The 26,821-nt window shown below is 44.3% G+C and overlaps 3 protein-coding genes across 7 annotated transcripts in view; 2 read left to right on the top strand and 1 right to left on the bottom strand.

Moving 5' to 3' along the window:
* The window catches only part of OXNAD1 (oxidoreductase NAD binding domain containing 1), a 44,359-nt gene extending 34,448 nt beyond the window's left edge, over nt 1-9,911 (top strand). For all 4 annotated transcript variants that reach the window (XM_020987223.2, XM_020987220.2, XM_020987221.2 and 1 more), the window contains 3 exons: nt 3,567-3,809; nt 4,549-4,657; nt 9,285-9,911. In XM_020987223.2, the coding sequence (XP_020842882.1) occupies nt 3,567-3,809; nt 4,549-4,657; nt 9,285-9,439 (507 nt within the window). In that variant the 3' untranslated portion in view covers nt 9,440-9,911. The remainder of the gene's footprint in view (nt 1-3,566; nt 3,810-4,548; nt 4,658-9,284) is intronic.
* Nucleotides 9,912-10,006: 95 nt separating this feature from the next.
* LOC144456348 (uncharacterized) lies at nt 10,007-19,469 on the top strand. The gene is made up of 2 exons (XM_078151447.1): nt 10,007-11,070; nt 15,482-19,469. The coding sequence occupies exon 2, from the start codon at nt 16,756-16,758 to the stop codon at nt 17,860-17,862; it is 1,107 nt and encodes a 368-aa protein (XP_078007573.1). The 5' UTR covers nt 10,007-11,070; nt 15,482-16,755; the 3' UTR covers nt 17,863-19,469.
* RFTN1 (raftlin, lipid raft linker 1) overlaps nt 19,093-26,821 on the bottom strand; it is a 202,218-nt gene continuing 194,489 nt past the window's right edge. Inside the window, exon 10 of one of the 2 annotated variants that reach the window (XM_020987219.2) lies at nt 19,093-20,367. In XM_020987219.2, the coding sequence (XP_020842878.1) occupies nt 19,999-20,367 (369 nt within the window). In that variant the 3' untranslated portion in view covers nt 19,093-19,998. The remainder of the gene's footprint in view (nt 20,368-26,821) is intronic. The other variant, XM_078151446.1, reaches the window with a different exon arrangement.

The raw sequence follows: 26,821 nt of genomic DNA, 5'->3' as shown, positions 1-26,821 counted from the left end.
CCTAGCAGTGGTATTGCTAGATCAGAGGGTATGCAGAGTTTTGTAGCTTTTTGGGCATAGTTCCATATTGCTCTCCAGAATGGTTGGATCAGTTCACAACTCCACCAGCAGGCATCCCCTCCAACATGTTCCTTTTTTGTTATATTAGCCACTCTGATAGGTGTGATGTGGTACTTCAAAGTTGTTTTAATTTTGCACTTCTCTAATCAGTAGTGATTTAGAGCAGTTTTTCATGTAACTATAGATAGCTTTGATTTCTTTGTCTGAAAACTGCCTGTTCATATCCTTTGACCGTTTATCGGTTGGAGAATGACTTGTATTTTTATAAATTTGACTTAGTTCTCTATATATTTCAGAAATGAGGCCTTTGTCAGAGATACTTGTTGCAAAATTTCCATACACACACACACACCCCCTGTCCCCAGTTTTCTGCTTTCTTTATGATTTTGGTCGCATTTGTTTTGTTTGTGCAAAACTTTTGAAATTTATATAATCAAAATGATCTATTTTACACTTTTATATAATAGAATGATCAATTTTACAATGCTGTCTGCATCTTCTTTGGTCCTAAATTCTTCCCTTATCCATAAATCTGATAGATAAACTATTCCATGCTCTCATGATTTGTTTATGGTGTCACCCTTTATGTGTAAATCATTTACCTATTTTGACCTTATCTTGGTATATACAATGTGAGATCTTACTCTATAGCTAGTTTCTGCCAGCTGTTTTCCAGTTTTCCCGGCAGTTTTTGTCAAATAATGAGCTTTTATTCCAAAAGCTTGGATCTTTGGGTTTATCATATACCAGATTACTATGGTCATTTACTATAATGTAATGTGTACATAATCTATTCTACTGATCCACCACTCTGTTTCTTAGTACCAGATTGTTTTGATAATTACTGCTTTGTGATACAGCTTGAGATCTGGTATGGCCTTGATTCCCCTGATATCCTTGAACTTTTGTTCTCCCAGATGAATTTTATTCTTTTTTGCTAGCTCTATAAAATAATTTTTTGATAGTTTGACTGATGTGGCAGTGAATAAATGGATTAATTTAGGTAGAATTGTCATTTTTATTTTATTGACTTGGCCTACCCATGAGCAATCAATATTTTTCCACTTGTTTAGATCTGACTTTATTTGTGTGAAAGTGTTTTATAGTTGTGTCCATATAGTTCCTGGGTTTGTCTTGGCAGGAAGACTCCCGAATATTTTATATTGTCTACAGTTATTTTAAATGGAATTTCTCTTTGTATCTCTTGCTGTTGGGCTCTGTTGGTAATATATAGAAATGCAGATGATTTATGTGGATGTATTTTATAACCTGCAACTTTGCTAAAGTCGTTAATAATTTCAGGTAGTTTTTTAGTTGATTCTCTAGGATTTTCTAGGTATAACATCATATCATGTGCAAAGAGTGATAGTTTTGTTTCCTCATTGCCTATTCTAATTCATTTCTTTTTTTTCTCTCATTGCTATGGCTAACATTTCTAGTATAATATTAAATAACAGGAGTGATAATGATCATCCTTGCCCCACCCTTGATTGTATTGGGAAGGCTTCTAGCTTATCCCTGTTACAGATAATGCTTGCTGATTGATGGTTTTAGATAAGTATTACTTATCATTTTAAGGAACTCTCTCTTTATTTCTGTGCTCTGTGGTATTTTTAATGGGAATGGGTGCTGTATTTTGTCAAAGGCTTTTTTTGCATCTGTTGAGATAATCATATGATTTCTGTTGGTTTTGTTATTGATATGGTCAGTTATGATCATAATATTCCTAATATTGAACCAGCCCTACATTCCTGGTGTAAATCCCACCTGGTCATAGTGTATGATACTTGTGATATATTTATTGATGTAATCTCTTTGCTAGTACTTCATTTAAAATTTTTGCATTGATATGCATTAGGGAAATTGGGCTATAATTTTCTTTCTCTGTTTTTGCTCTTCCTGATTTAGGTATAAGCACCATATTTGTGTCATAAAAGGAATTTGATCAGACTCTTTCACCTATTTTTCCACATAGCTTATGTAGTATTGGGATTAATCTTTCTTTAAATGTTTGGTAGAAATCACTTGTGAATCCATCTGGTCCTCCGGATTTTTTCTTAGGAAGTTCGTTGATGGCTTGTTCAATTTCTTTTTCTGAGATTGGGTTATTTAAGTACTTGATTTCTTCTGTTAATCTGGGTAATTGACATTTTTGTAGATATTCATCCATTTCATTTAGATTGTCAGATTTATTGGCATGTAATTGGGCAAAATAGCTCCTAACAATTGTCTTAATTTCCTCTTCATTGGTGGATAATTCACCGCTTTCATTTTTGATATTAGTAATTTGGTTTTCTTCTTTCCTTTTTAAAATTAAATTAATCGATGGTTTATCTGTTTTATTGCTTTTTTCCCCCCATAAAAACAGCTTCTAGTGGTTTTTTTTACTTTCAGTTTTATAGATCTCTCCTTTGATTTTCAGGATTTCCAATTTGGTGTTTAATTGGGGATTTTTAATTTGTTCTTTTTCTAGTTTTTTTAGTTGCATGCCCAATTCATTGTTCTGCTTTTTCTCTATTGTATTGATGTAAGCAATTAGAGATATAAATTTTTCCCTAAGTACTACTTTCATTGCATCCTATAAATTTGGATAGGTTGTCTTGTCATTTTCTTCAATGAAATTATCCGTCGTTTCTGTAATTTGCTCTTTAACCCACTTCTTTTTCAGGATTAGATTATTTAATTTCCCATTAATTTTTAATCTCTCTTTCCGTTGTCCACTATTGAATGTAGTTTATATTGCATTATGATCTGAAAAGGATGCATTTACTTTCTCTACATTTGGTTGTGAGGTGGTTTTTATGTCCTAATACACAGTCAGTTTTTGTGTAGATGCCATGTACTACTGAGAAAAAGGTATATTCCCTTTCTATTCCCATTCCATTTTCTCCAGAGAGCTATCAGATCTAACTTTTCCAGAATTTTATTCACCTTCTTAACTTCTTTCTTGTTTATTTTTTGGTTAGATTTATCTAGTTCAAGAGGGGAAAGTTGAGGTCCCCCACTGATATAGTTTGATTATCTCTTTCCTCCTGTAACTCATTCAACTTCTTCTTCAAAAATTCCAGTGCTATTCCATTTGGTGCATATGTGTTTAGTATCGATATTACTTTATTGTCTATGGTACCTTTCAGCAAGATATAGTTTCCTTTCTTATCACTTTTAATTAGATCTATTTTTTTTTCTCTTTTGCTATTTTTTTTTGCTTTTGTTTGAGATCATGATGGCTACCCCTGCTCCATCCTTTAGCTTTACCTTGTGTGTATCTCTCTGTTTCATATGTGTTTCTTGTAAACAACATATTGTAGGATTTTGATTTTTAATCCACTCTGCTATCTGTTTCCATTTTATGAATGAGTTTCTATTTCTTTGCTCTCCCAGAGGTGCTGGGTCTTCCAGTTTAGCTGCCCTCCCCGTCCATGTGTATGGACTGCGATGAAGGCAGTCCTTAGCCAGGAGTGCCGTGGTTGTAAGGAAGCATCTCATGCCGTTCCTTTCCTTCCTAGTGTGCTCTTGGCTCTGAAGTGGCCCTTCGAGTTGGTGGAGAGTTCTTCTTTGACCCTCAGCCTTCAGATTCTTCAGTGAACCTGGTGCTGATAGCTGGTGGAGTGGGGATCAACCCTCTCAATTCCATCCTGCTGCATGTGGCTGACCTTTACAGACATCGGGAGAACAAAGGAAGTGGTTATGAGATGGGAAGAGTGAGACTGTTATACAGTGCGAGAAATACCAACGAATTGTTATTTAAGGTGGGTGAGGACAGTGATGCCAGCCTAGGCCCAGTTGTCATTCTGCCCTCACACCCAGCAAAGCTCTCTTCTGTGGGATTAGAAAAGCAGAGGCCTTCATCTTCAAATGAGACAGCATACTGTCCACAAAAGAGTTAGAGTAGTAAATATTGGGTGCATCATAGGGCAGGGCAGAGTCTCCCCTCTCTGGAATGAGTTCAGGGGGCTTTTTTCTGCCTGCATCTCACTAGGGACAGCATGGGCAATCTGACCACGTCCCTGTGGCTACAAGCTCTGTGCTCCAAGGTCTGGGAGCTCTAGAATGGCAAAACTGCCATTGTTGGAATCTTGGTTTAAATGAACATGTTTGGTTGGGAACCACATAGCTTGTTGGCTTTGCGTCTTCACAAGAAAAGAACAAGAGTGGAGAAAGTTAAAAGATGCAAATGTGGTCAGTGAAACCACAGCTGAATTATTAGTGCTTGAGAAAAAGCAATCTGAGGAGTTAGTAATATGCTTGTTAGCATATTCATATTTCAATTAAAGCCAAATAATGCAGTGCATTTTAAATGCTCTGGCCTGGTGGGCTGCAAACAATATGTCTCTGAGTAGAGAGGGGAGGAGGAGATCTGAGGTGTGGGCAGATGTGGAGGGCATGCTTAGCTTGGCTGGCAGAGGAGGGGGGCCTGGATGCTGTGATTGGGCACATCTGTTGGGATTCCTTCAACTGTGGTGTAACCAAATGTGTTTAACATTCCAGAGAAACATTCTCAATTTAACAAATGCATTTCCTGGGAAAATCATGTGTAGTTTCTATGTTACACAACAGACTGCAGAAATCAGTGAAGAGCTTCTGCCATATGTTACTGGTGAGTGAGGCATGTGTATCTGCCCTAAAGATGCTCTGACCATCCAGGCCAGAGATTTTTTTGTGGGGAGGGGTCAGCAAGGGAACAAACTTTAGTTTGTTTTTTAAAATGTATTTATTTTAAGCATTCTTCTTTTGGGGGAGCTAGCAATGGGGGGGTATTAAGTGACTTGTCTAGGATCACACAGCTAGTAAGTGTCTGAAGTGAGATTTGAACTCAGGTCCTCCTGACTCCAGGGCCTGTGTTCTATCCACTGTGCCACCTAGCTGCCCCACATTCTTTTCTTTTTAAATTTTGAATTCCAAATTCTCTTCCTCCCTCCCACCCCTTCCCTTACCCACTGAGAAGATAAGCAGTATATTAATTATATGTGTGAAAAGGGCAGCTAGGTGGCATAGTGGATAGAGTGGTGAGCCTGAAATCAGGAAGACTCATCTTCATGTTTGCCTCAGTTTCCTCATTTGTAAAATGAGCTGGAAAAGGAAATGGAAAACCACTCTAGTGTCTTTGCCAAGAAAACCCTAAATGGGATCATGAATAATCAAACACCATTGAAAAATGATTGAACAGCGGCATGTAAAGTCATGTGAAACATATTTCCACACCTCAAAAAAGAAGTAAATGAAGGAGCAAACAAACAAGCCAGCACATAAATGAAGTGAGATGATGCTTCAGTTTGCATACAGAATTCATCGGTTCTCTCTCTGGAGGTGAATGGCCCTTTTCCATCACGAGGCCTTGGGAATTGTCTTGGGCCATTGTATTGGTCAGAGTGATCAAGTCTTTCACAGGTGGCTCACCATTACGACATTGCTGTTACTGTGTACAGTGATCTCCTGGTTATTCTTACTTCACTTTGTATCCATTTATATGGGTCTTGCCATGTTTTTTTCTGAAACCACCCCCTCTTCATTTCTTATAGTACAGGAGAACCCCATCACAATCTTATGCCACAACTTGTCTAGCCATTCCCCAATTCATGGGCACCCCCTCGATTTCCAGTTCTTTGCCACCACAAAAAGAACTGCTCTGAATATTTTTGTTCACATAAGTCCTTTTCCTTTTCTTTGATTTCTTTGGAATACAGCCCTAGAAGGGGTATTACTGGGCCAGAGGGGATGTACAGTTTTATAGCCCTTGGACTACAAATTGCTCTCCAGAATGGTTGGACCAGTTTACTGTCGCATCAGCAGTTCATTAGTGTCCCTGTTTTTCCCTCATGTCCTCCAGCATTTGTCATTTCTGATAGGTGTGAGGTGGTACCTCAAAATTGTTTTAATTTTCATTTTTGCTAATCAATAGTGATTTAGAGCATTTTTTCTTATGATTAATAGATAGCATTGATTTCTTCTTCTGAAGACTTCCTGTTCATACCCTTTGACTATTCATCAACTGAGGAATGGCTCTTATTTTTATAAATTTTAGTTCCCCATATATGTAAGAAATGAGGCCTTTATCTGAGAAACTTGCTGTAAAAATGTTTGATATTACTTCATTGTCTATGGTACCATTTAGCAAAATGTAGTTTCCCTGATTGTCTCTTTCAGTTAGGTTCATTTTTGCTTTACCTTTGTCTGAAATCAGATTGCTACCCATGCCTTTTTTTACTTCAGCTGAAGCATAATAAAGTCTGCTACAGCCCTTTACTTACTTTAACTCTGTGTCTTTCTGTTTCTAGTATGTCTCTTGTAAGCAGCATTGTTGGATTCTGGTTTCTAATTCATTCTGCTCCTGTCTGCTTCTGTCTGCTTCTGTTTTAGGGGTGAGCTCATCCCATTCATATTCACAGTTATGATTAGTATCTGTGTACTTCCCTCCATCACATTTTCTTCTGTTTATTCTCCCTTTCTTTTTATCCTGTCCCTCCTCAAAAGGCTATTTTGCTTCTAACTACTTCCTCCCTTAATCTACCCTCCTTTTTGTCACCCTCTACCCGCTTTCTCTTACCCCCTTCCCCTCCTATTTCCCTATTGGGTAAGTTAGATTTTGGTACTCAAACAAGTATGTATATAATCTTACTTCTTTGAACCAGTTCCAATGGAAGTAAGGTCCAAGCCTGCTACTCCCCCTCCCCATTTTCCTTTCCACTATAAAAGTTCTTCCTTGCATGCCTCTTTTATGTGAGAAAAATTTCCCCATTCTACCCCTCCCTTTTTCCTTCTCCTAGTGCTTCCCTCTTTCTCACGCTTTCTTTTTTTGGGGGGGGAGCATTCCAACATAATCAACTTGTACCCATGCCTTCTGTCTGTGTAAATTCTTTTAGCTGCCCTAATAAGGATAGCGTTCTTAGGAGTTACAGGAATCATTTTCTTATATAGAAATATTAAACAGTTTAATCTTATTGAATCCCTTGTGATTTCTCCTTCATATTTTCCTTTTTTATGTATCTCTTGAGTCTCATGTTTGAATATCAGATTTTCTATTCAGCTCTAGTCTTTTCGACAGGAATATTTGAAAGTCCACTATTTCATTAAATATCCTTTTTTTTCCCCTGAAGGATTATACTCAGTTTTGATGAATAGGTTATTCTTGGTTTTAGTTCTAGCCCCTTTGCCTTCCAGCATGTCATTTTCCAAGCCCTGTACTCCTTTAATGTGGAAGCCACTAGCTCCTGTGTGATTTTGACTATGCCTGCATGATATTTGAATGATTTGTTTCTGGCTGCTTAAAAGTATTTTCTTCTTGACCTGGGAGCTCTGGAATTTGACTATATATTCCAGGGAGTTTTCATTTGGGATCTTTTAGGAGGTGTTCAATGGATTCTTTCAATTTCTGTTTTACCCTATGGATCTAAGGTACTGGGGCTGTTTTCCTTGATGATTTCTTGACGTAGGATGTGTAGGCCTGTTTTTTGATCATGGCTTTCTGGTGATCTAATAATTCTTAAATTATCTCTCCTTGGTCTTTTTTTCAACTCAGTTGTTTTCCCAATGAGGTATTTCACATTCTTTTGATTTATTTTTTGTTTCTTGATGTCTCATGGAGTCATTAGCTTCTAGGAGCCCAATTCTAATTTTTAAGGAATTATTTTCTTAATTTTTGTACTTCTTTTTCCATTTGGCCAAGTATTTTTTTTAAAGGAGTTCTTTTCTTCATTTAATTTTTGTGCCTCATTTATCAAGCTGTTAATTTTCTTTACATAATTTTCTTGTATCACTTTCATTTCTTTTCCCAATTTTTCCTCTACCACTCTTCTCTCTTTCATGAACTCTTGCAGGAATTCTTGTTGGGATTGTGTCCGATTAGCATTTTTCTTCCAGGCTTTTTTGGTAACTGTTTTCACGTTGCTGTCCTCTGAGTCTTGGTCTTCTCTGCCGCTGTAGTAGCTTTTTATGGTCACGTTCTTTTGTTTTTGTTGTTATTGTTGTCATTGTGTTGTTTGCTCATGTTTCCATCCTGTTTCTTAACTTTGAATTTTATGTTAAAGTTGGGCTCTGCTCACCTAGGGGTGGGGAGGCACTGTCCCACGCTTCAGGTCTTTCTATGCCGCTGTTTTCCTAGCTAGTTCTGGAGGCCTGCAAGCTTTCTGTGCTTCCAGAGTGGTGTCATCTGGGGAGGGGTGAGGTCACTTCTCTCCAGGTTGGTGCTCTGGTCTTTATCAGCCGCATGCCGTAGTGCTCCTCTCTGCCAGGGAACGATGACAAATGCTTCTCTCTGCCCTGGGACCGTGACCCAGAACTGCATGTGGACAAGAGATTGGCCACTCCGCGCCTGCTGCACCCAGTGCCAACAGCGGGTCCCTTCTAACCTTTTTCTGACCACTTGCCCGCCCCCCTCGCCGTGTCTGGGCTGAGGGCTCTCGGAGCTGCTGCTGCCGCCACCACTAATCTAGGCTCTGGACAGACCTCCGCTTTTTGTTGGCTCCACTGCTCCAAAACTTGATTTGAGGTGTTACTTTAAAATGATTTGGGGCGGAAGGTTGGGAGCTGCTGCCTCTAATCCACCATCTTGGCTCCATCTCCAAAACTTCAGTTACTTCATGAGTAGTTGGAACTTGCAGGCAGTGTAGAATCACAGCCCAAGAAGGCCAAGAATGAATTATTAGAGGAAAACAGCAATAGAAAACAAGTTGAGTATGCTGTTGTCAACAGGCCTTTTCACTTCCCATCTGAAGAATTTAATGTGTGCATTCTTTGATTGGCTTTTGTGTTACCACAGGGAGGCATACACAGATCTTACATTCTAGTCTTGGCTGTGAATTTACACCATTTGTTGTTGATGGTAATTTAAATTTTTACATTTTACCTTCTTCATGAGGTTTTTTGTTGCGTTTTTTTATTTTAAACAACTTATTTTGCTGAAAGTGACGTTAAATCTCCACAAAACAGGCTGGCTTTTTACAGTGTGCCTGGTCCCATTTCTAGCTTCACTGCACTCTGGCTTAGGGAACATGGCAGTTTCTGCTCGCACTTGGGTCTCGAGGCCTTGGCTAGACCACACTTGACTCAGGAGCGAGATCCAAAGGGCAGCTCACAGCACACAGACAACACACGTGCTCACACAAGCACAGTGCTACCACCCACACATCCACATGCCCTGCTGCTGGGCTGTATCTAGACCGGTCTCATTGAGACAGATGGGTGGACATGACTGATCTGAGACGCTCTTGTGTTCTCTTTTTTGTCAGAGGGAAAGATCCCAGATGAGGATATCGAGAAGCACATCTCCAAGAACACTTTGTATTTTCTCTGTGGCCCGCCACCAATGATAGAACGCTTCTCTCGCCATCTAGAAGCCTGCAGGGTCCCCAAAGAGTGTATCTGTTTTGAGAAGTGGTGGTAGCGGCAGAGGTGACGGAGAGAGACGGGTGTTAGCTCACGGCCATGGCCAGGACTGGTTCTGTGCCGTGCGTCTGCTGAGGCCTCGGGGCTGCCCCAACGCTGTCCACTGAGGCGACTTCCCAATGAAAGGAGATGAGGATGAAGAAGCGTGTGTGTGTATATACGGTGAAAAGCACTGAGAAGATAAAATCTGAGCAAAGGTATCATTGATTACAACATGTGGATGCTAGTTACCTGAATGTCTTCTACTGATAATTCCCTGATGATCTTAAAATGCCCCCCATGTTGGGCCATTATGGATTTTTTGCCTTTTTTTCTGGAGAGGGTGGGGGTAGGAATGACAAGAATGACATAGATTTACCCCTAAATATCTGAAACCCTTGGATTTGTGTGTGCAATATTGGCTATGTATAACTTCTCTTTTATAGAAAACTTGTGTAATTTACGTTCAATAAACATATTTTAATCAGGCATTTTTTAACAGTACAAGTAGAAAATTAATTCTGTACTGAACATCCATTTATCTGAAATGTCTCAGACCACCTTGTTCTAGGCTGCAGCCTTAATTTTGGGGGCTATGGTTTTGTCCTAAGGAGCCAAGGAAAATTGGGTTTTGAAATAAGAAATTGCCAGGAAAGTGAGCGCTGGCCAGTTAACTGCGGGCACGTTTGTTTTCTCGTCAGTCTCCTCTTGGGGTAAATCTCCTTGCGTGCCTTGGCTGCCGGTCCTGGTTACATTGATCTGAAAAGGATGCCGCCTTCTGTGCGGCTTCCAGGGAGGAGAAGGGTGTAACCGCAGAGAGCTGTCCTTTCCGGCAGGGGCAGAGTCTGCGTAAGGTTTGCTTCAGGGAGTTGCAGCAGGCTCCAAGTGCCCTCTTCATCAGGATGCTTTAGAAAAGAAAGGTGCCCAAAGCATAACTAAGCCACCCTCCCACCGCCAGCCATCCCAGGTAGCAGTGAGAACAGTCCCATCACCATGGATTGTGTAGAGATTTACAGGTATCAAAGCAGGGCCTCCTTTGGCTAAGCGTTAGAGGCACCAACTCCAGAGAGGAAGCCAAGAAGGCCTGGCAGTGGCAGAGAGAGACGAGTGGGCTGACAAGTGGGGCTCTTTGGGTCATGCCACAGTGGTGAGAATGTCACTTTGGAAAGCATCTATAGAAAAAGCTGTTTACAAGCCTGTCCCAGCCACTTGAGAGACGCTTGATGCGGGAGCAAGTCTCCGCATCGTAGTTTGGGTCTCCACATTTCAGGAAACTGGGTCCAAGAAGCATCCCCTTTGCTGTCCGTAAGAGCAGCAAGGAGCTCAGGGAAAGACCTACCTGCCTGAGGTTCAGGGGACCTGGAACGGATGGAAGGAAGTCTGGGCCAGTCTGGTCAAATAAACGTAAAAAGACTGTCCCTTTTTCTTTCCTCTTGCTGCAGAGCCCACCAGAGGTGCTTTGGGGTGGAGGAAGGTGGCCCTTCAATACATACATAGACCTAAAAATGTAATGAATATGATTTGGTACCTTTTATTTTGGACTTAGTTTTAGACTGACACTGGTGAAGCGTCACGGCAGAGTCCTGGATGGGTTCCCATCTCTCCTCTGCTCCTCGCCTGCTGTGGACTGGGGCCTCAGTTTCCCCTCAGGTAATGATGAGGTGGTTTTCAATGACCTTTACGAACTCTTCTGGCGCTCTTGGGACCCATCACCGTTTGTCAAAATGTTTTGAACCTAGCTCAGAATTTTCCTCAACGAGAGAGAGATCATGAGGCATCTGATCTGAATAGAACACAGCCAATTCAGTAAAATAACCAAGTTCAGATCTGCACACAGTCTATGCGTGAGGTCTCTGGAAGGGCAGAGAGAAGCTAGGTTCCTCGTGGCCTCTTGGCTCACCTGCTCGAGCTCCTGCCCTAGAGCGAGCCCCGACCTCTGTGTGAGAAAATACACGATTTGGTCCAGAGGCTTAGTGGCACCAGGAGGCGGCTCCCTTGGCAGGGTGAGCCAGCTGGCTGGGGCCAGAGGCCCTTGGGGGGGACCCAGCATGTGGTTTCTCTGCACCATGAGAGCACGACTCAAAGTGGCCGTTCTCACCAAGCAGCACCGTGAGCCCTCGACCAGCCAAACCTTGTGCTGTTTCCTAATCAATCAACAGATCCGGGATTGATGCAAATACATAACTTGTTATTTAAAAAACAAAAAACGGGTATGACTTATGTTTGATTTCTTTTCTTTCAGTTTTTTCTTCCTTCAAAGAGACTGTATCTTTGAGAACGAATTCTATTTATTTATTTATTGGCTAGGCAATGGGGTTAAGTGACTTGCCCAGGGTCACACAGCTAGTAAGTGTTATGTGTCTGAGGCCAGATTTGAACTCAGGTCCTCCTGAATCCAGGGCCGATGCTCTATCCACTACGCCACCTAGCTGCCCCCGAGAACTAATTTTAAATTGTATTTCTATAGCACTCGAAGTTTGTCTTAGTCACTTTTCATTGGCTAAATTGACCTCATAGCCAATTCAGGCTGATTCTTCAACACTAAAAGGTGCTTTGGTTGGCAGGCCTCTTGGAAGTTGCCCCCAAACACGTCGACCTCATGGTGACTTCCTTGAGCTGGCTCTCTGATGCTGGGCAGCAGGAGTTGCAGCTGGCTCCATTTCAGTGGTCTTTGATGGGAACCAAAACTGAGAGAACGATTTCCTTGGGAAGGCCCTGTTCGTGCCACAGTTGACATGTGACCTTTTGGGGAAGGCACAGATCCGGAGCTTTGGTAAAGTTCCTTCTGATCCCGGTAACCCAAGGTAACATTGTGACAAGCTCAGTCAGGTCCAAGGGGACCAGGAGTTGCCTCTGTTTTCCATTCTGTATTTTGCTGGGTCTGGGAGTACTCCCTCCAAAGGTGCAGACTGAAAACAATCCACACTGTGTTTAAAAAAAAATTATTGATATCTTTTATTCTTATAGCACCTTTATTTCTAAATAAATTCCCCTCTTCCCCAATCCAGTAGCCATCCCTTAGAACAAAAAGTGAAAAAGAAGAGAAAAATGAGGAAGCAGTTTAGCGAATTTGTCTGATGTGAAGTACAGCATTCCTTACCCACAGTACCCCACCTCTACAATGAAGAGAAAGAGACAAGTTTCCATCCCAGGCCCTTGTCCTCCCTTAAATTCTCCACAGGAGCTCCACTGAAGGTGGTAGCCATTCAAACGTGGATCATAGCCTGGACAGTCATCTTCATTCAGGTGGTTTTTCCTGGATACATGGTGAGGCCCAGGTCTTAAATGATGGTAGATCTTGTTCAGGAGTCCCTGCAGTGGTGGGGGGCACCATTTTGATAAATTTACTCAATAAATAGCCAGTCTCCACATATAACAGCGTTGGCACACTTTAGCTGGCCTGAACAAAGAACATCACTCTGGCCTTACTGATCAGAGAGACCGTCATATACGTTCTATCTCCTTTTGTATGGGATAGCTTCTTGCCTACTGGTCTTTCTTATGTCAGCAGCAACAGCATGCATTCATGTATTTAGTCTGGAGTAGATCACTGCTGTTTGCTGAAATACAAGGGTCCTTGCCCTCAAAGAGCTTGTAGTCCAGTTCATTGGTGTCAAATTCAGATAGAAACAAGTCACCAAACTATACACAAGGATCCCTGCAGGTCACAGATTGACTTGGAAAACCATATATTAACATCATCTGTCTTATTTTGTGCTTTTGTTTATATTGTCGAATGTTTTCCAAGTCTGGTTTGGCCTGCATTCCATAGGGTTGAGCCCGTGGAGGCCATGTGTTGGACATTTCTGGTCTGGTTCATAGACTGGCCATGTCAAAGGACAACAAATTACTGAGGAGGTAAAGGATTTCTTCCTTATCCAGCCAGTTAGCTGGGTCTTCCTTTAACCACCAGTTAGTGCCTGCTTCTGTATAACTTTGGTCTGAGAGAATTATGAGCCTGCCTCCTAGAACCTTCGATATAGACTTCCCTCCAGTAGGACTTGCAGTTAGCAGACCCAGCCCAAAAAGGGATTCCCTCCTGCCCCCTCACCCTCATAGTGCCATATTGCCAGATAATATTTTTTAGGGTAAAGGGGAAGATGTAGAGGACAAATGACCTTACTGTATTGGAGTCCAAGCAGACTTATTAAGATGGAAAGGTTTTTGTAAACTGTGACTCAGAACAGCATTGCTCTGAGGAAGTATGTTATCACTGACACTTAGTTGTAGAAGTGGGGGAGGGTCTCTGCACGTATATGCAGATGTGTAATTGTGTGCATATCCAATGACTGTCACGTTTCCAATTTCACCTGTTACTAACGTGTTTGGGCAGTAGGTGTTTTCTCTGAACGGAAAACAGGTCCCTCAAATTCCTGTCATTACAGTCTGGGTTATTATAAACATTTATGTTCTGATCATTTAGCATGACCAACTCATTAAAAATTAAAGCTATGATAAAAAGATGGTTTTACACTTTGTGTGTTTTTAAAGAAAAGAGGAGGCCTTTCCTGGCATTGGTATTGTAATGTCCTGTTTTACATAGAACCTAAAAAATCAGTGGGCACATTTGTATGGGAAGGTGATGCTACTGGCAGGCTTCCAGACTCTTTCCTGTTGTGGCCTGGCTGTTTCAGACACTTGACTGTCTCTTTCAAAAACACCAGCTTCCATTTGAAGGGAATACTTACGCTAGTGAAATCAGGGGTCCTCAAGAGAAGTTTACATTATGTCCAGAAGTTTCTCTTCCTTGTCAACAGGTATGTTTTGTTAAGTGAAGTAAACGATTGAAATCGTTCATGGATGGACAGCTCTAGAGGCCACACACATTCTCAACTCTCCTGGCCTAAATTATCCCCATTTTACAGATGAGGAAGCTGAGACCTGGAGAAGGTAGATGACCTAGCCAGGCTCATACAGCTCCTAAGTGTCTGTGGCTGGATTCAAACCAAGGCTCCTCTTCTCCAACCCAGTGGTCTTTCCATTATGCTGGTATAGTGGGCGATGCCTTGGACCTGGTGTCAGGGAAGCATTGTCAAGACTTTATGTCAGGGAGGTTTGAATCCCACCTCAGACACTTAGTAGCTGGGTGACCCTGGGCCCCAGTCACTAAATCTCACTGCTTCTTGAGTCAGATGCTGCGCCTTACTTTTTTTTTTCCCCACTGTTTCATCTTCCTGGGTTAAAATCTGGCCTCATACACTTACTAGCTGTGTGACCTTGGGCAAGTCACTTCACCTGTTTGCCTTAATCCGCTGGAGAGGGAAATGGCGCACCACTCAGGTATCTCATTCTGGGGGGCAGCTGGGTGGCACAGTGGATAAAATGCTGGACTGGAGTCAGGAAGACCTGAGTTCAAATGTGACCTCAGACACTTAGTAGCTGTGTGACCCTAGGCAAGTCACTTTACCCTGTTTGCCTCAGTTTCCTCATCTGTTAAATGAGCTGAAGAACAAAATGGAAAACCACTCCAGTGTCTTTGCCAAGAAAACCCCAAATGGGGTCACAGAGAGTCAGGCATCATTGAAAAATTACTGAATAACAGATAGATGATAGATGATTAATGGATGACAGCTTCAGTGTTTGCAAAGCACTTTACAATGTACCTTCTTTGAGGGGCAGTGTATTGTAATGGATAGAGCACTGACCTTGGAGCAAGGAATTTCTCGATTCAGATCTTAACCTCAGACACACGCTGGCTGTATAACAAGTCACTTAAACCCTCTGGTCCTCAGTTTCCTCAACTGTAAAATGACTCGACTCTTCCAACTACGATCATAATTTAACTAAGAACTTAATATTATGATCTTATGATAAGAGCTAGCATATATATGTATAAAATATAATTATATAGGTGTTTTTTTTTATTAAAGTTCCATGCTCCCTCTTTCCCCTCCTTCCCCCACTTCTGAGGCTTATTAATGATTCAGCTGGTTCTAGTTACTCCATGGACTTGAAAATGATAAAATTGCGTATCTCTAAGAAGATTTGATAAAGACATCTTATAACCAGCTAATTAGTTGGATTCCATTTTCTTTTTCTTTTTTTTTTTTTTTGCCTGCAGGAGTAATGCTGGATCACGGGATATGCACACTAAACTCCAGAAGGTGGGTAATTTTCCATCATTTTCTGGAGAAAGGGTTAATGGTGCTGAAACGTGCTTCAATCACAGCTTCATAAAAGGAACAGAGATGGCCAGGCCTTTTCTTTGTTCCTGGAAATGTCCTCCTCTCCCCCTACAACTCCCAACCCCCCTCAAAAAAAACAAACAAACCCTCCTTCTGTTGACAGGAAGCAAATGCTGCTTTTTGCAGCCAGGCCCCGTCTGTCCTGCGTTGTGCCCACACTGCCCAGGCCTGGCCTTCTCTTATCTCTCTCAGGCAGGCTCCTTGCACGTCTAGCTCAGCCTACACGACACCAGGAGCCCTAAGGCACCTACTATAGTCCTTCAGGGCTTGGCTCTAATCATCTGCTGAGCCACAGGCTTGCCTTTCTGATTCCCAGGCCCTCTGTGGCCATCAGCACCAGCTCCGAAGCATCATTACCTGCTCACAATTGTCAGGTGCCCTGTTAACATATTAAAGACAAAACCCGAGTCTTGACTGGGAAAGCCCCACCACCTCAAATGTCGCACATAGCTCTACTTTAGAAGCTTTGGTTTTTCCTCTAGTTAGGGAGCACCTTGGAAGGGCAGTGATCAGGAACCAATGGAGAGCCCACCTAAGAGTGGGGAACGCCTCTGACACCTCCTGACCTTATGACCGTGGACAAGTCTCTTATGTACTTCTCAGGGCCCCAGGCAGCTCTCCAGGCCTCTTATCTGTACTGGTGGAGGGAGATTCCTCCCCAGCAGCCTCCAACACAGATGAAATCACATCTGTACACACACACACACACACACACACACACACACACACACACACACACACACACACACAACAGGTCATCAGGCTTCATAAGAACGTTGATCTAGAACTGGAAGAGATCCCCAAGGCCAGCTAGTTTTAACCCATTTTACAGATGAAGAAACCAAGGCAAGGGAAGTCGTGCCCTCCCTTCAGTCACATAGAGTGTCATCTAAACCAGTCTATCCTTTCTTTAGCATTTACTCTGTGATATTTACTATGTACACTGTGGAAACCGTGGAAATTAAGTGAGGCAGCCACTGACTCGAGGAGCATGTTATAGATGAAGAAGCTGAGGCTCTGAGAAGGTGTTTTGCTGTCTTCAAGTGGACCTCAGGCTACCTGAGGCTGCTTTGTCTGTTTAGCACAGTGCCTGGTACACAGCAAGTGCTCAAATGCTTACTGCGTGTATGTGGTATGTGGGAATGGATGTATGCATGAATACACGCAGCCAGCTGTCCAGCCTCTATCTTACCTACCCATCCACCCACCCATCCATTTACTCATCCATCTGTCCACCCATCCACCCAGCCATCCATCCATCCAGCCAGCCATCCATTTACTCATCCATCTGTCCATCTATCTGTCCGTCCACCCACCCATCTATCCATCCATCCATCCATCCACCCATCCATCCCTCCATCCACCCACCCATCCAGCCAGCCATCCATTTACTCATCCATCTGCCCATCTATCTGTCCACCCACCCATCCAGCCAGCCAGCCATCCATTTACTCATCTGCCCATCTGTCCACCCACCCACTCATCCATCCACCCACCCACCCATCCAGCCAGCCATCCATCCAGCCATCCATTACTCATCCATCTGCCCATCTATCTGTCCACCCACCCATCTATCCATCCATCCAGCCAGCCAGCCAGCCATCCATTTACTCATCCATCTGCCCATCTATCTGTCCACCCACCCACCCATCCATCCATCCGCCCATCCATCCACCCGCCCATCCATCCACCCGCCCATCCATCCACCTACCCATCCATCCATCCATCCATCCATCCACCCACCCATCTGCCCATCTATCTGTCCACCTACCCACCCATCCATCCATCCATTTGCCCATCTGTCTGCCCATCTATCTGTCCACCCACCCACCCATCTATCCATCTACCCATCCATCAATCCACCTGCCCATCCATCAATCCACCCGCCCATCCATCCATCCATCCATCTACCCATCAACTGATCCACCCCCTTCATCCATCCATCCATCCATCAATTGATCCACCTGCCCATCCAACTATCCACCTACCCATCCATCAATCCATCCATCCACTAATTTACCCATCTACCTATCAATTGATCCACCCACCCATCCATTTATCCATCTATTCATGCATCTATTTACCCATCCACCTATCTATACCCATACATCTCTCATCTATCTATCTATCTATCTATCTATCTATCTATCTATCTATCTATCTATCTATCTATCTATCTATCTATCTATCTATCTATCATCTATTCAATATCAATCATGTATCTATCCCTAGAGCTAACCCTGTGCCTGGCATGTAGTAGGCATTTTAATACATCTTTGTTAGGTCAGCCGGTTTGTCCAAAGTCACAGAGATAACAAGTGATCAGTGAGGGTTTGAATCCAGTTCCTCCTGACTCAAAACTGAGGTTCTTTTCCCACTAGGCTTGGCACAGTGCCTGGCACGTAGTAGGTGCTAAACAAATGTTTATTGACTGATTGATGACCAGGCCACACTGAACTGAATTTGTGGCAATTGGCCTTCGGATGGGGACAAAGTGAGTGTGGGGGGAAGCATCATTCAGGAATGATTTGGCAACTGAAATAAATCCCCAGGCCCTGTAATTTAAATTAGTTACAGTTCTGGTATGTTGTTGCTTTTTAAATGGCAGGTGGGACCAAAATAAATGTTATTTAATTACTGAAAAATGTTAGGCTTGCTATTGTGCATGAAACGGAACGATTTAAGGCAACTGACCCTGGGTACCATTATCCAGAATGGGAAAACAAGAACGTCAGCCTTTTCTGAGCCCCCGTACAAAGTAGCTGTGGTTTGGGAGCCGTGACTGTTTACACAGAGAGCCAGGAACAGAGGAGGTGTGCACGAAGAGTTAATGTTTTATTGAGCCAAGATGCTGTACAGATACTAGACACGATAATATCCTTCTGGGAAAATGTCACGGGGAAAAAAATGAAGTCCAAACAGCTTTCCCAACCCTTCTTTTCATAAGAGGCCCTGAAACCTCTCCTGAGTAAAATGAGGCAGAGCTCACAATCCAAATGGAAAAAAAAAATCCCCCAGCAACATGCAACATATTTGAGTGGGTTGAACCTGCTCTATAAAAAATATATTACAAATATGTACATTTTAATAAACTTGCAAACAGGAAAGAGCCTGATCTCAATAACGTACAGAGTGGCTACTCTTTTAAGAAGCTCTCCCAGACTGGCTGTCCACCATCTCCACCTCTTACCTGGCGTCTCTTTTGTCTTCCCTTTTGGTCTCTGCTCTATGGATGCCTCCCAAACCAAAGATGGCAGCACCTAGATGGGGCGGCTGTTCCAGCCACTTCTCTGCCAGCCAGGCCAGCCCGAGGGCTGCTTCTCCCCCGGCTTCCATTTTCTTCTCTCACCCCTCTCCTAGCTGTAGGTATTAAGAGCCTTGCAGAAGGACCCATGGCCTGTGGAGTGGGAGACTTGTGAGGTGGGGAGAGAGAGGGGGAGGCTTCCTTCATGGCATGATAAATAACCAGCACTTGACAGCAGCACGCTAAACTCAAGGGTGATTTATTGCTTCAAGTAACTAAGCAAGAAAGAGAAAGGACAGGCCATTGTTTTGGTAAATACAGTGTGAGTGTTCCTTCTAATTTTACCAGTCTGAACAAGGCTTTCTAGACAAGACGCACACTCCACAGACACAGCATTACATAGCGCACCAACTCCGTCGATGATGCACTGAAGCAAGGGCACCCAACCAAATGCGGTCGCCCTGAGATGACAGCAAAGCAAAGGTATGCACTGGACATACCGGATACAAAACCTCTTTTTGTGGGGGGGACCGACACAAACACAGAGCCTCAGATGGACTTCTCCAACAACAGGTTGGAGAATTCGCTTTTCGTTCCCAGATGACTATGAATATGGGAACTCTCAGGATCTCCATAGGGAAGTTAGTACCACACGCTTTGCCTAGCACCATTTTGCCAAAGCAGTAGTGAGTGTCTAATGACTTCTAAAGGTGAGGAAACATGGCCCTCTGGGTACTGCTCATCCTGTGAAAGGGCCAGGCAGTAGGGGCAGAAAGCAATGGGGGTGTTGGCATTCTTTATGGGCAGGCTGAGACTTGGTTCTGGCCCAGGAAAGTCCACCTGAATGTTCCCCAAGCCCCCCAAAAGAGGAAGTTTGCATTGGATTGTTCAAACCCCAGGGAAAGGAGAGTGAGGGGCTTCTGGGCTAGGGGCCTGGGTTCTCAGACACCAGGAGAAACAGCCCAAACTCTTGTATTTTAAGACATTTCAAACGTAGATGTGCAGAAACAAAACATGGTGGAGTGAGGGAGTGTGGAGTTCTCTTTTGAAGAAGAGAACGTGCCAAGTCAAACAGCAGTCTGCGCGCTAAGTCCTTCCAAGGAAGGCGGTCAGCCAAGCTCTCCTCGATTTGCAGAAAACTGTTTCGAGTCAGATCTCTTCTGACGCGGGAGGTTCCACTCCAGCGGCCAGCACGGACCCTTCCTGCGGGTTACCCTCTCTGTTGCAGGTGACCACTGCCTCACAGGGGACCCCACGGTCAGCAGCTGCGTTCACCTGCGAGCTAGGATTCGCATCTTTGCCTTCAGTCTCCCGAAGACCCCCACCCAGCTCCTGAGGGACCCCATCCACCTGATCGAAGGCAGGCAGACAGCTGCCCACATCTCCTGCTTTGGGAAGGGGGTCTCCCTGCTTTTTCTCATTTTCCTCCATTTTCTGTTCTTCTCGGGCACTCAGTTTAGACTTGGATTTCCTCATCTGCCGGGTGTGCATGTCCTCACGGGAGAAGCGCCATTGAAACTAGAAATAAAGGGGAGAGAAGTGAGTTAAGAAGTCTCCATCTAGAGGCACCGACATCCCACAGGCCGGCACACTCAAACCGAGGTCTGGTCCTGGTTACCGTTTCAGTGTAACTCAAAACTAATTTCATTAAGGAAGAATCTATTTGCCAGAGGCCTAAACACACTAACTCATGTTTATTGGGAGCTTTAAAGATCCCATAAAGTCACAGGGAGAGACCCGGAGGAGGCCTCAGAGGCCTCTAGCCCAATTCTCCCATTTTACAGATAAGGGTACTGAGGCAGGAGAAGCTAAATGACCAGCCCATAGTCACACAGGTGGCGAGTGGCTCAGGTGAGTTTTGAGCCCAATTCTCTGATACTAGAAGTAATGGTTCTTTTCATCATACTGTCCTATAAATTAAGGCCGCCTGGCTCTTTCCATTACACCACCAAAAAATCCCCATCCTAAGTCTTTGCTAAATGTCTTGCATTGATCTTTTTTTTTTAATAGGGATGTGGCTTTCTGGATTTTATTTCTGAAATGGGCACCCCACAAAGCCATGGTGGAGGGAGGGTGGTGTGGTGCATTCCTCCTCTGGTGCTCTGTGGGCTACACTTTCTTCATGGGGCATATTTCAGGATTGAGGTAATAACCCACAGCATCCTGGCAGACACTCCACCCTGGCTGAGAGCAAGAAAACTGAGCCCGCGATCAGCCTGGGCCAGCCTGGGCCAGCGTGAGGTGGGCCCCAGGGACTGTTCAATTTATCCAGCAAGTCAGCGGCCGTCCCCACCGCTGCCCACCCGACCCGTGCGGCTCTGTCCGGGGAGAGGCAAAGTTCAAGGCTGGGCCCAGCAAGGCAAGGAAGATGCAGAGAGGCGACACGCCGAGGACTCGGAGGTGGGAGGGGACGCCTGCCTCTGAGGCAGGAGAGCCCACCCGGACCCCTGCCCAAGACAGGCGAGAAGGTTCTCCTTCTGAGCCTACAGGAGAACAGGAAGATGCCCTTGCTGGCGGCCAGCAGCGCCCCACCAAAGCCGCTTCACGGGAGGGCGAAAAACAGGCTGCCTCTGTCTGCTGCCCACCAAGGACAAGGCCGCAGCCCTGAGCTCGGTCTGTGCATTCACACAGCGACTGGACGCCAGGAAGAAAAACGATGAAGCAAGCCATAAACATTTATTAGGGGTCTACCACGTCACGGGCACCTCGCAAAGCACTAGGGACGGCAAGAGAGGAAAACGAGAGTTCCTGCCCCCAAGCAGCTTACAGTCTAACCATGGGCAAACAAATACAAACACAGCAAGCTATAAGATGAAGAGGAGAAAATTAGCAGAGGGAAGGCACTGGAATTAAGAGGGGCATTGGGACCTTAAAGGAAGTCAGGAGGTGGAGATGAGGGCAAAGTGCATCCCAGACACAGGAATATGTATATGTGTATATGCATAAATAAATATGCACAAACATATAGTCATTCATTCCTGATCCTGTTTCAGATACAAACACTCCATCTCTCCAGGCATTTTCTCTGGCTGTTCCCCACAACTGGAATGCTCTACTTCATAAATAAATAAATGAATGAGGGCAGCTAGGTGGCACAGTGGATAGAGCACCAGCCCTGAAGTCAGGAGGCCCCGAGTTCAAATCTGGCCTCAGACCAAACACTTGACACTTACTAGCTGTGTGACCCTGGGCAAGTCACTTAACCCCAACTGCCTAAAAATAAATGAATAATGAATGAATGAATGAATGTGTGTGTATGTATATGTATGTATGTATGTGTATATATATATATATATATATATGAGAAAAAATATACTCCCTAGGAGTCTAGGCTAGAATTCCCTGGGGCGAGGGGACTGTTTTATTTTTGTCTCTACATCCCCAGGATATACGTCCCTGGACAGTGCTATGGAACACAAACCAGACTTGGAATCAGATCCTCCAGCTTCACGTCACAGCCCTCTGTGGTCCTGTGTATGTATGTGTATGTGTGTATGTGTGTATATAAATTTCATATACATATATACACACATATACACATACCTACCTACCTACCTAATATTGTTTATCATATATCTATATATCTCCTATATATTATACACACATTTATACATACATATTCCTGAACATATATCTATAATCTATATAAAACAAATATTTATATACATATGTATGTATCCCCCCCAAACCCCATAGAATATGTTCATTCCTCTGACGTAATGATGATTACAAGGGACTTGGGGTCCAATGATCCCCAGTGATTCCAGAGAAACAGTGATGACAGACCCAATATGCAGAATGAGACACACATTTTTGGACACAGCTAACGGGGGAATTTGTTTTGCTTGACGATGCATATTTGTCATAAGGGTTTTGTTTTTCTTTTCTTTTCTTCTCCAGTGAGGGAGAGGGAGGAGAGAGAAAAAATAAATATTTTAACTGAAAAAAATTTAATTAAAAAAAAAACAAAAAGGGGCTGAGGCCTGCATGCTCTGGTGAGCGTACAAAATATGGAAAGAAAAATGCAGCTCTGTGGGAACAGCAGGGAAAGGGGATATTCTGAAAGAAACAAGGATGCAACTTGGGGCTGCTGGTTTATAAATATGAAGAGATCCTGGGTCAGGGGCCAACTGCTACAGGCTGTGATGGAGCCTGGCCCTTGTCTACTGGAAGAAATAAGCCCCCCTGCAGCACCCCCATAACGCCCACTTAGAAAGGGCCCAGCAGTGGTGCCAACACTAGCGGCCTCCCCCAATGGTGCTTTCGTCTTTCCAGGCATTTCTGCCTAATCGGCAGCGGACACAGTGAAGATGTGGAGGGCTGACCTCTAGGACCGAAGCTCCAGCCCAGCTCTGCTGTCACAAGTCACTAAACCTTTGTGAGCTCAGTTTCCTCATCTGGCAAAGGAGAGCTTTTCTCACTAGGAGATACCTACGTCAATGAAATCCCACGTCTGAATGAAAACAAAAATATAAAATTAAAAGAGTGGATCGGCCCAGATGACCTCAAAGGCCCCTTCTAGCCCTGGCTCTACTGTCCGTGAATCACACAGTAATTAGGGTGGTGGGATGCGCCCCATGCTACAGATAAGGACAGAGAGTGAGGACACCCTGTGTAAAACAAGCCAGTGTCAGCTTATTCAACAAAGAGATGTTAGAAACAGTTGTAGGCAGAGCCCTGTCCTGGGTACTGTGAAGTCAGGGAACATGGTCCAGGGTTTGGATCCAGAGAGCCCCAGACCTCAGCACCTTCATAATCCAAGAGCAGGCCGGCCATGGAAATCGTTGGGGTTATCACCACGTCAAGAGCAATCGTCTGATATACCCTGCTAAGGGGAAGCTCAGTTTCACCCCTTTCACTTGTGAGGGGCAGCCAGGGGCACCAGAGTGCACAGAGCACTGGGCCTGGAGTCAAGAAGACCCGAGTTCAAATCTGGCCTCAGGCACTTACTAGCTTGGTGACCCTGGGCAAGTCACTTCACCTGTCTGCCTCTGTTTCCTCATCTGCAAAATGGGGGTAATAATGGCATTTACAGCCCCTCAGCATTGCTGTAAGAATCAAATGAGATTTTATGAAGTACCCGGTACACAGTGCGTGCTATATAAATGTTATTATCAATATTATTATTATTAGTGGCTGCTCCTTCCGCGGGAAAAGGAGGGCAAACAGCTCTTCTACTGACTAGCCGGGTGACTCTGACAAGTCATTTACTTTCAGCATTCAATAAAAGTGAAGGACTTGGAATAGATTTGACCTACCCTTTTGAGTACACAGACCCTTTTTAAACATCAAAAATGCTTACAGAGGGGCAGCCGGGTGGCACAGTGGAAAAAGCTCTGGCCTTGGAGTCAGGAGGACTTGAGTTCAAATCTGGCCTCAGACACTTGATACTTACTAGTTGTGTGACCCTGGGTAAGTCACTTAACCCTGACTGCCTCACCAAAAAAGCAAAAAAAAAAAAAAAAGCTTACACATCACCCTACATGATAGCAGTTGTACACTCTTCTGACTGAGAAAATTGTGATTGGCTATCACAGGAGACAGATTTAGAGCCTCAGAGGTCATCCAGTCTAACCTCTCATTTTACAGGTGAGGAAACTGAGGCCAAGGAGTTTATGGACTCTGGACTCCTGGGGACCCACGGCCTACAGACAAAGAGCTGACAGACCAGATGACCTCTACACTCCCTAGGAGTCTAGGCTAGAATTCCCTGGGGCGAGGGGACTGCTGTATTTTTGTCTCTACATCCCCAGGATATACGTCCCTGGACGGTGCTATGGAACACAGCCAGACTTGGGAGTCGGATCCCCTGGCTTCACGTCACAGCCTTCTGAGGTCCTGGCCCAGAGTGGATGCTTAATCGATGCTGATTCACAGGTGGCGTGCCTAATGTCACCCATAAGCCAATCAATAAGCATTTACTGCACTACCTACTAGAGGTATTTACTAGCTAGGTGAGTCACTTACCCTTGTTGGCCTCAGTTTCCTCATCTGTAAAATGAGCTGGAGAAGGAAATGGCAAACCCCTCCAGCATCTCCGCCAAGAAAACCCCAAAAGGGGTCATGAAGAATCGGACATGACTGAAACAACCGAACAACACCACCTACCTAAAGAGAGAAGTATGCTATGTGTGGAGTCTGAGGTCTGGGTCTGAATACCGTCTCTGTCCCTTCCTGGCTGTGTCACCTTGGGCCTCAGTTTCCTCACATGTAAAACTGAGGGGGGGTACTGGCTTGGAATAGATGGTCTGTAAAGCCCCTTCTCGCTCTAGACCTGTAGGCCTGTGATCCTCCCTGGATGGGGCCTTCCTGACCCTTCTGGTGCTGAAGACCCTGCCGGTGGTCTGGTAAAGCCTCTGGACCCTTTCTCAGCATGGGTGTTTGTAAATGCATAAAATAAAACACAATTACAAAGGAAACCAATTATGCTGAAATTATTATCAAAATGTTCTTTAGAACACAAATTCAAGACCCAGGTGAGGGTTGGCTGCTTTAGACTAAATCACTGAACGGCTTCCTCAGGATCCCCACATTGCTCCAGGCTTCACACCTTTCCAAAGGTCAGCTGGCCCCCGTGAGGCTCCCCAGTACCCTCCCCCAGAAGGCTCTAGAAAGCATGATGGCTCCAGAGCCATGAGGGAGGGCCCAGGGTGAATTTGGCCAGGACAGCAAACAGAGAGGCACACACAGGGTAGAAAGTCAGGGCACATCTGCCCTCTCTCTCTCTCACCGGGCTCGGGCTGTCCAGGAAGCGGGCTCACACAACCGGGGAATTTCCTTTCCATGCGGCCGCCTTGATGGTAAAGCCCCACAACCACGATGTACACAGAGGGGTTTTAAATTTCTACCGTGGTCATTTCCTCCAAGCGTGGCCACAAAACATTTGCTTCCTCTGCTGTTTATTTAAGTGAAAAACTCAAACGCACAGTGATTAAAAGGAAAATCAAGCGGTCCCCAGTTCCTGCACCGCTGGGCCTTGGCAGAGTTGGGGGGGGGGGGTCAAGGGGAAGGGGGAAAGGAATTTATCTGAGGGACTTATCAGAGACTTGGTGAATCTGCAGGGTTTGGCCCTTCTCTGTGGTTTTCTGCCCTGGGCTTGGCATACAAGGACTCCTGTGAACATGACAATGAACACTTTGGGTAAACAAAGGCAGCTTGTGTTCTCACACGACTCACTCGGCAAAGTGGGCACGAGACAATACCTCTTCGTCAGAGGACTCAAGGAAGAAGGTGTGAACGAGCGAAAAAATGACCTCCCCAGGCCAGATCTGCTTCTCACCATGTTGCTTTCCTTTTCAGAGGACTACCTACAGACGTCCTAGGAAATGCCATTTTGGAGGGTTGGGGTTTTTTGGTTTTGTTTTAAATCTGGGCTAGAATGGCTGATTTTGGACTAAAGAGGGACAGCCCAGCCTTAAGTCTGAAGGGCTTGAACCACTGTGGAGAACCATCCCCTCCTCCCTCTCTAACCTTAGATCACTGGGTTTAGGATTTCAGGGCCTGAGTTCAAAACCTGCCCCAGCCACTTATCCCTTAAGCAAATCACTTAACCTCTAAGTCTCAATTTTCTTATCTGTAAGATAAGAGGTCTCTGAAGTCCTTTCAGCTCTGACCTCTCTGGGCCTCAGTTTCCTCATCCATAAAACAAAGAGGCAGGACTCTGGCCTCCGCGGTCCCTTCCAGCCATAGACGTATGAGTAAGCTCAAACCTACCCTAGCACGTAAGAATGCTTTGCTGTATCTGAGGCGACCACAAAGACCATTCTGGGAAATTCTCCCTAATATCTGGAAAAGAAGTACGTGTAGGTAAAACATATCTTCTGTGTTTGGTATCCGAGTAATTATGGAAATGACCTTCATTTCCATCTCGTTAGTTTGTTGCTTTTTTTTTTTTATTTGGACTAGATATGTCATTTCATCAGCCTCAGAAAATCCTGATGAGAAAACTCCCTCCACCTACGTAGACTGTCTC

The sequence above is a fragment of the Phascolarctos cinereus genome, unplaced genomic scaffold (assembly GCF_003287225.1).
Source record: "Phascolarctos cinereus isolate Bilbo 61053 unplaced genomic scaffold, phaCin_HiC Scaffold_1;HRSCAF=81, whole genome shotgun sequence".
Lineage (NCBI taxonomy): Eukaryota > Metazoa > Chordata > Mammalia > Diprotodontia > Phascolarctidae > Phascolarctos > Phascolarctos cinereus.
The sequence above is the reverse complement of the archived record's forward strand: the minus strand, read 5'-3'. Positions and strand labels throughout refer to the sequence as shown.

What these genes read in the sequence shown, in the direction of transcription:
- LOC144456348 (XM_078151447.1), top strand. Translation starts at nt 16,756, where the DNA reads ATGCATGAATACACGCAGCCAGCTGTCCAGCCTCTATCTTACCTACCC.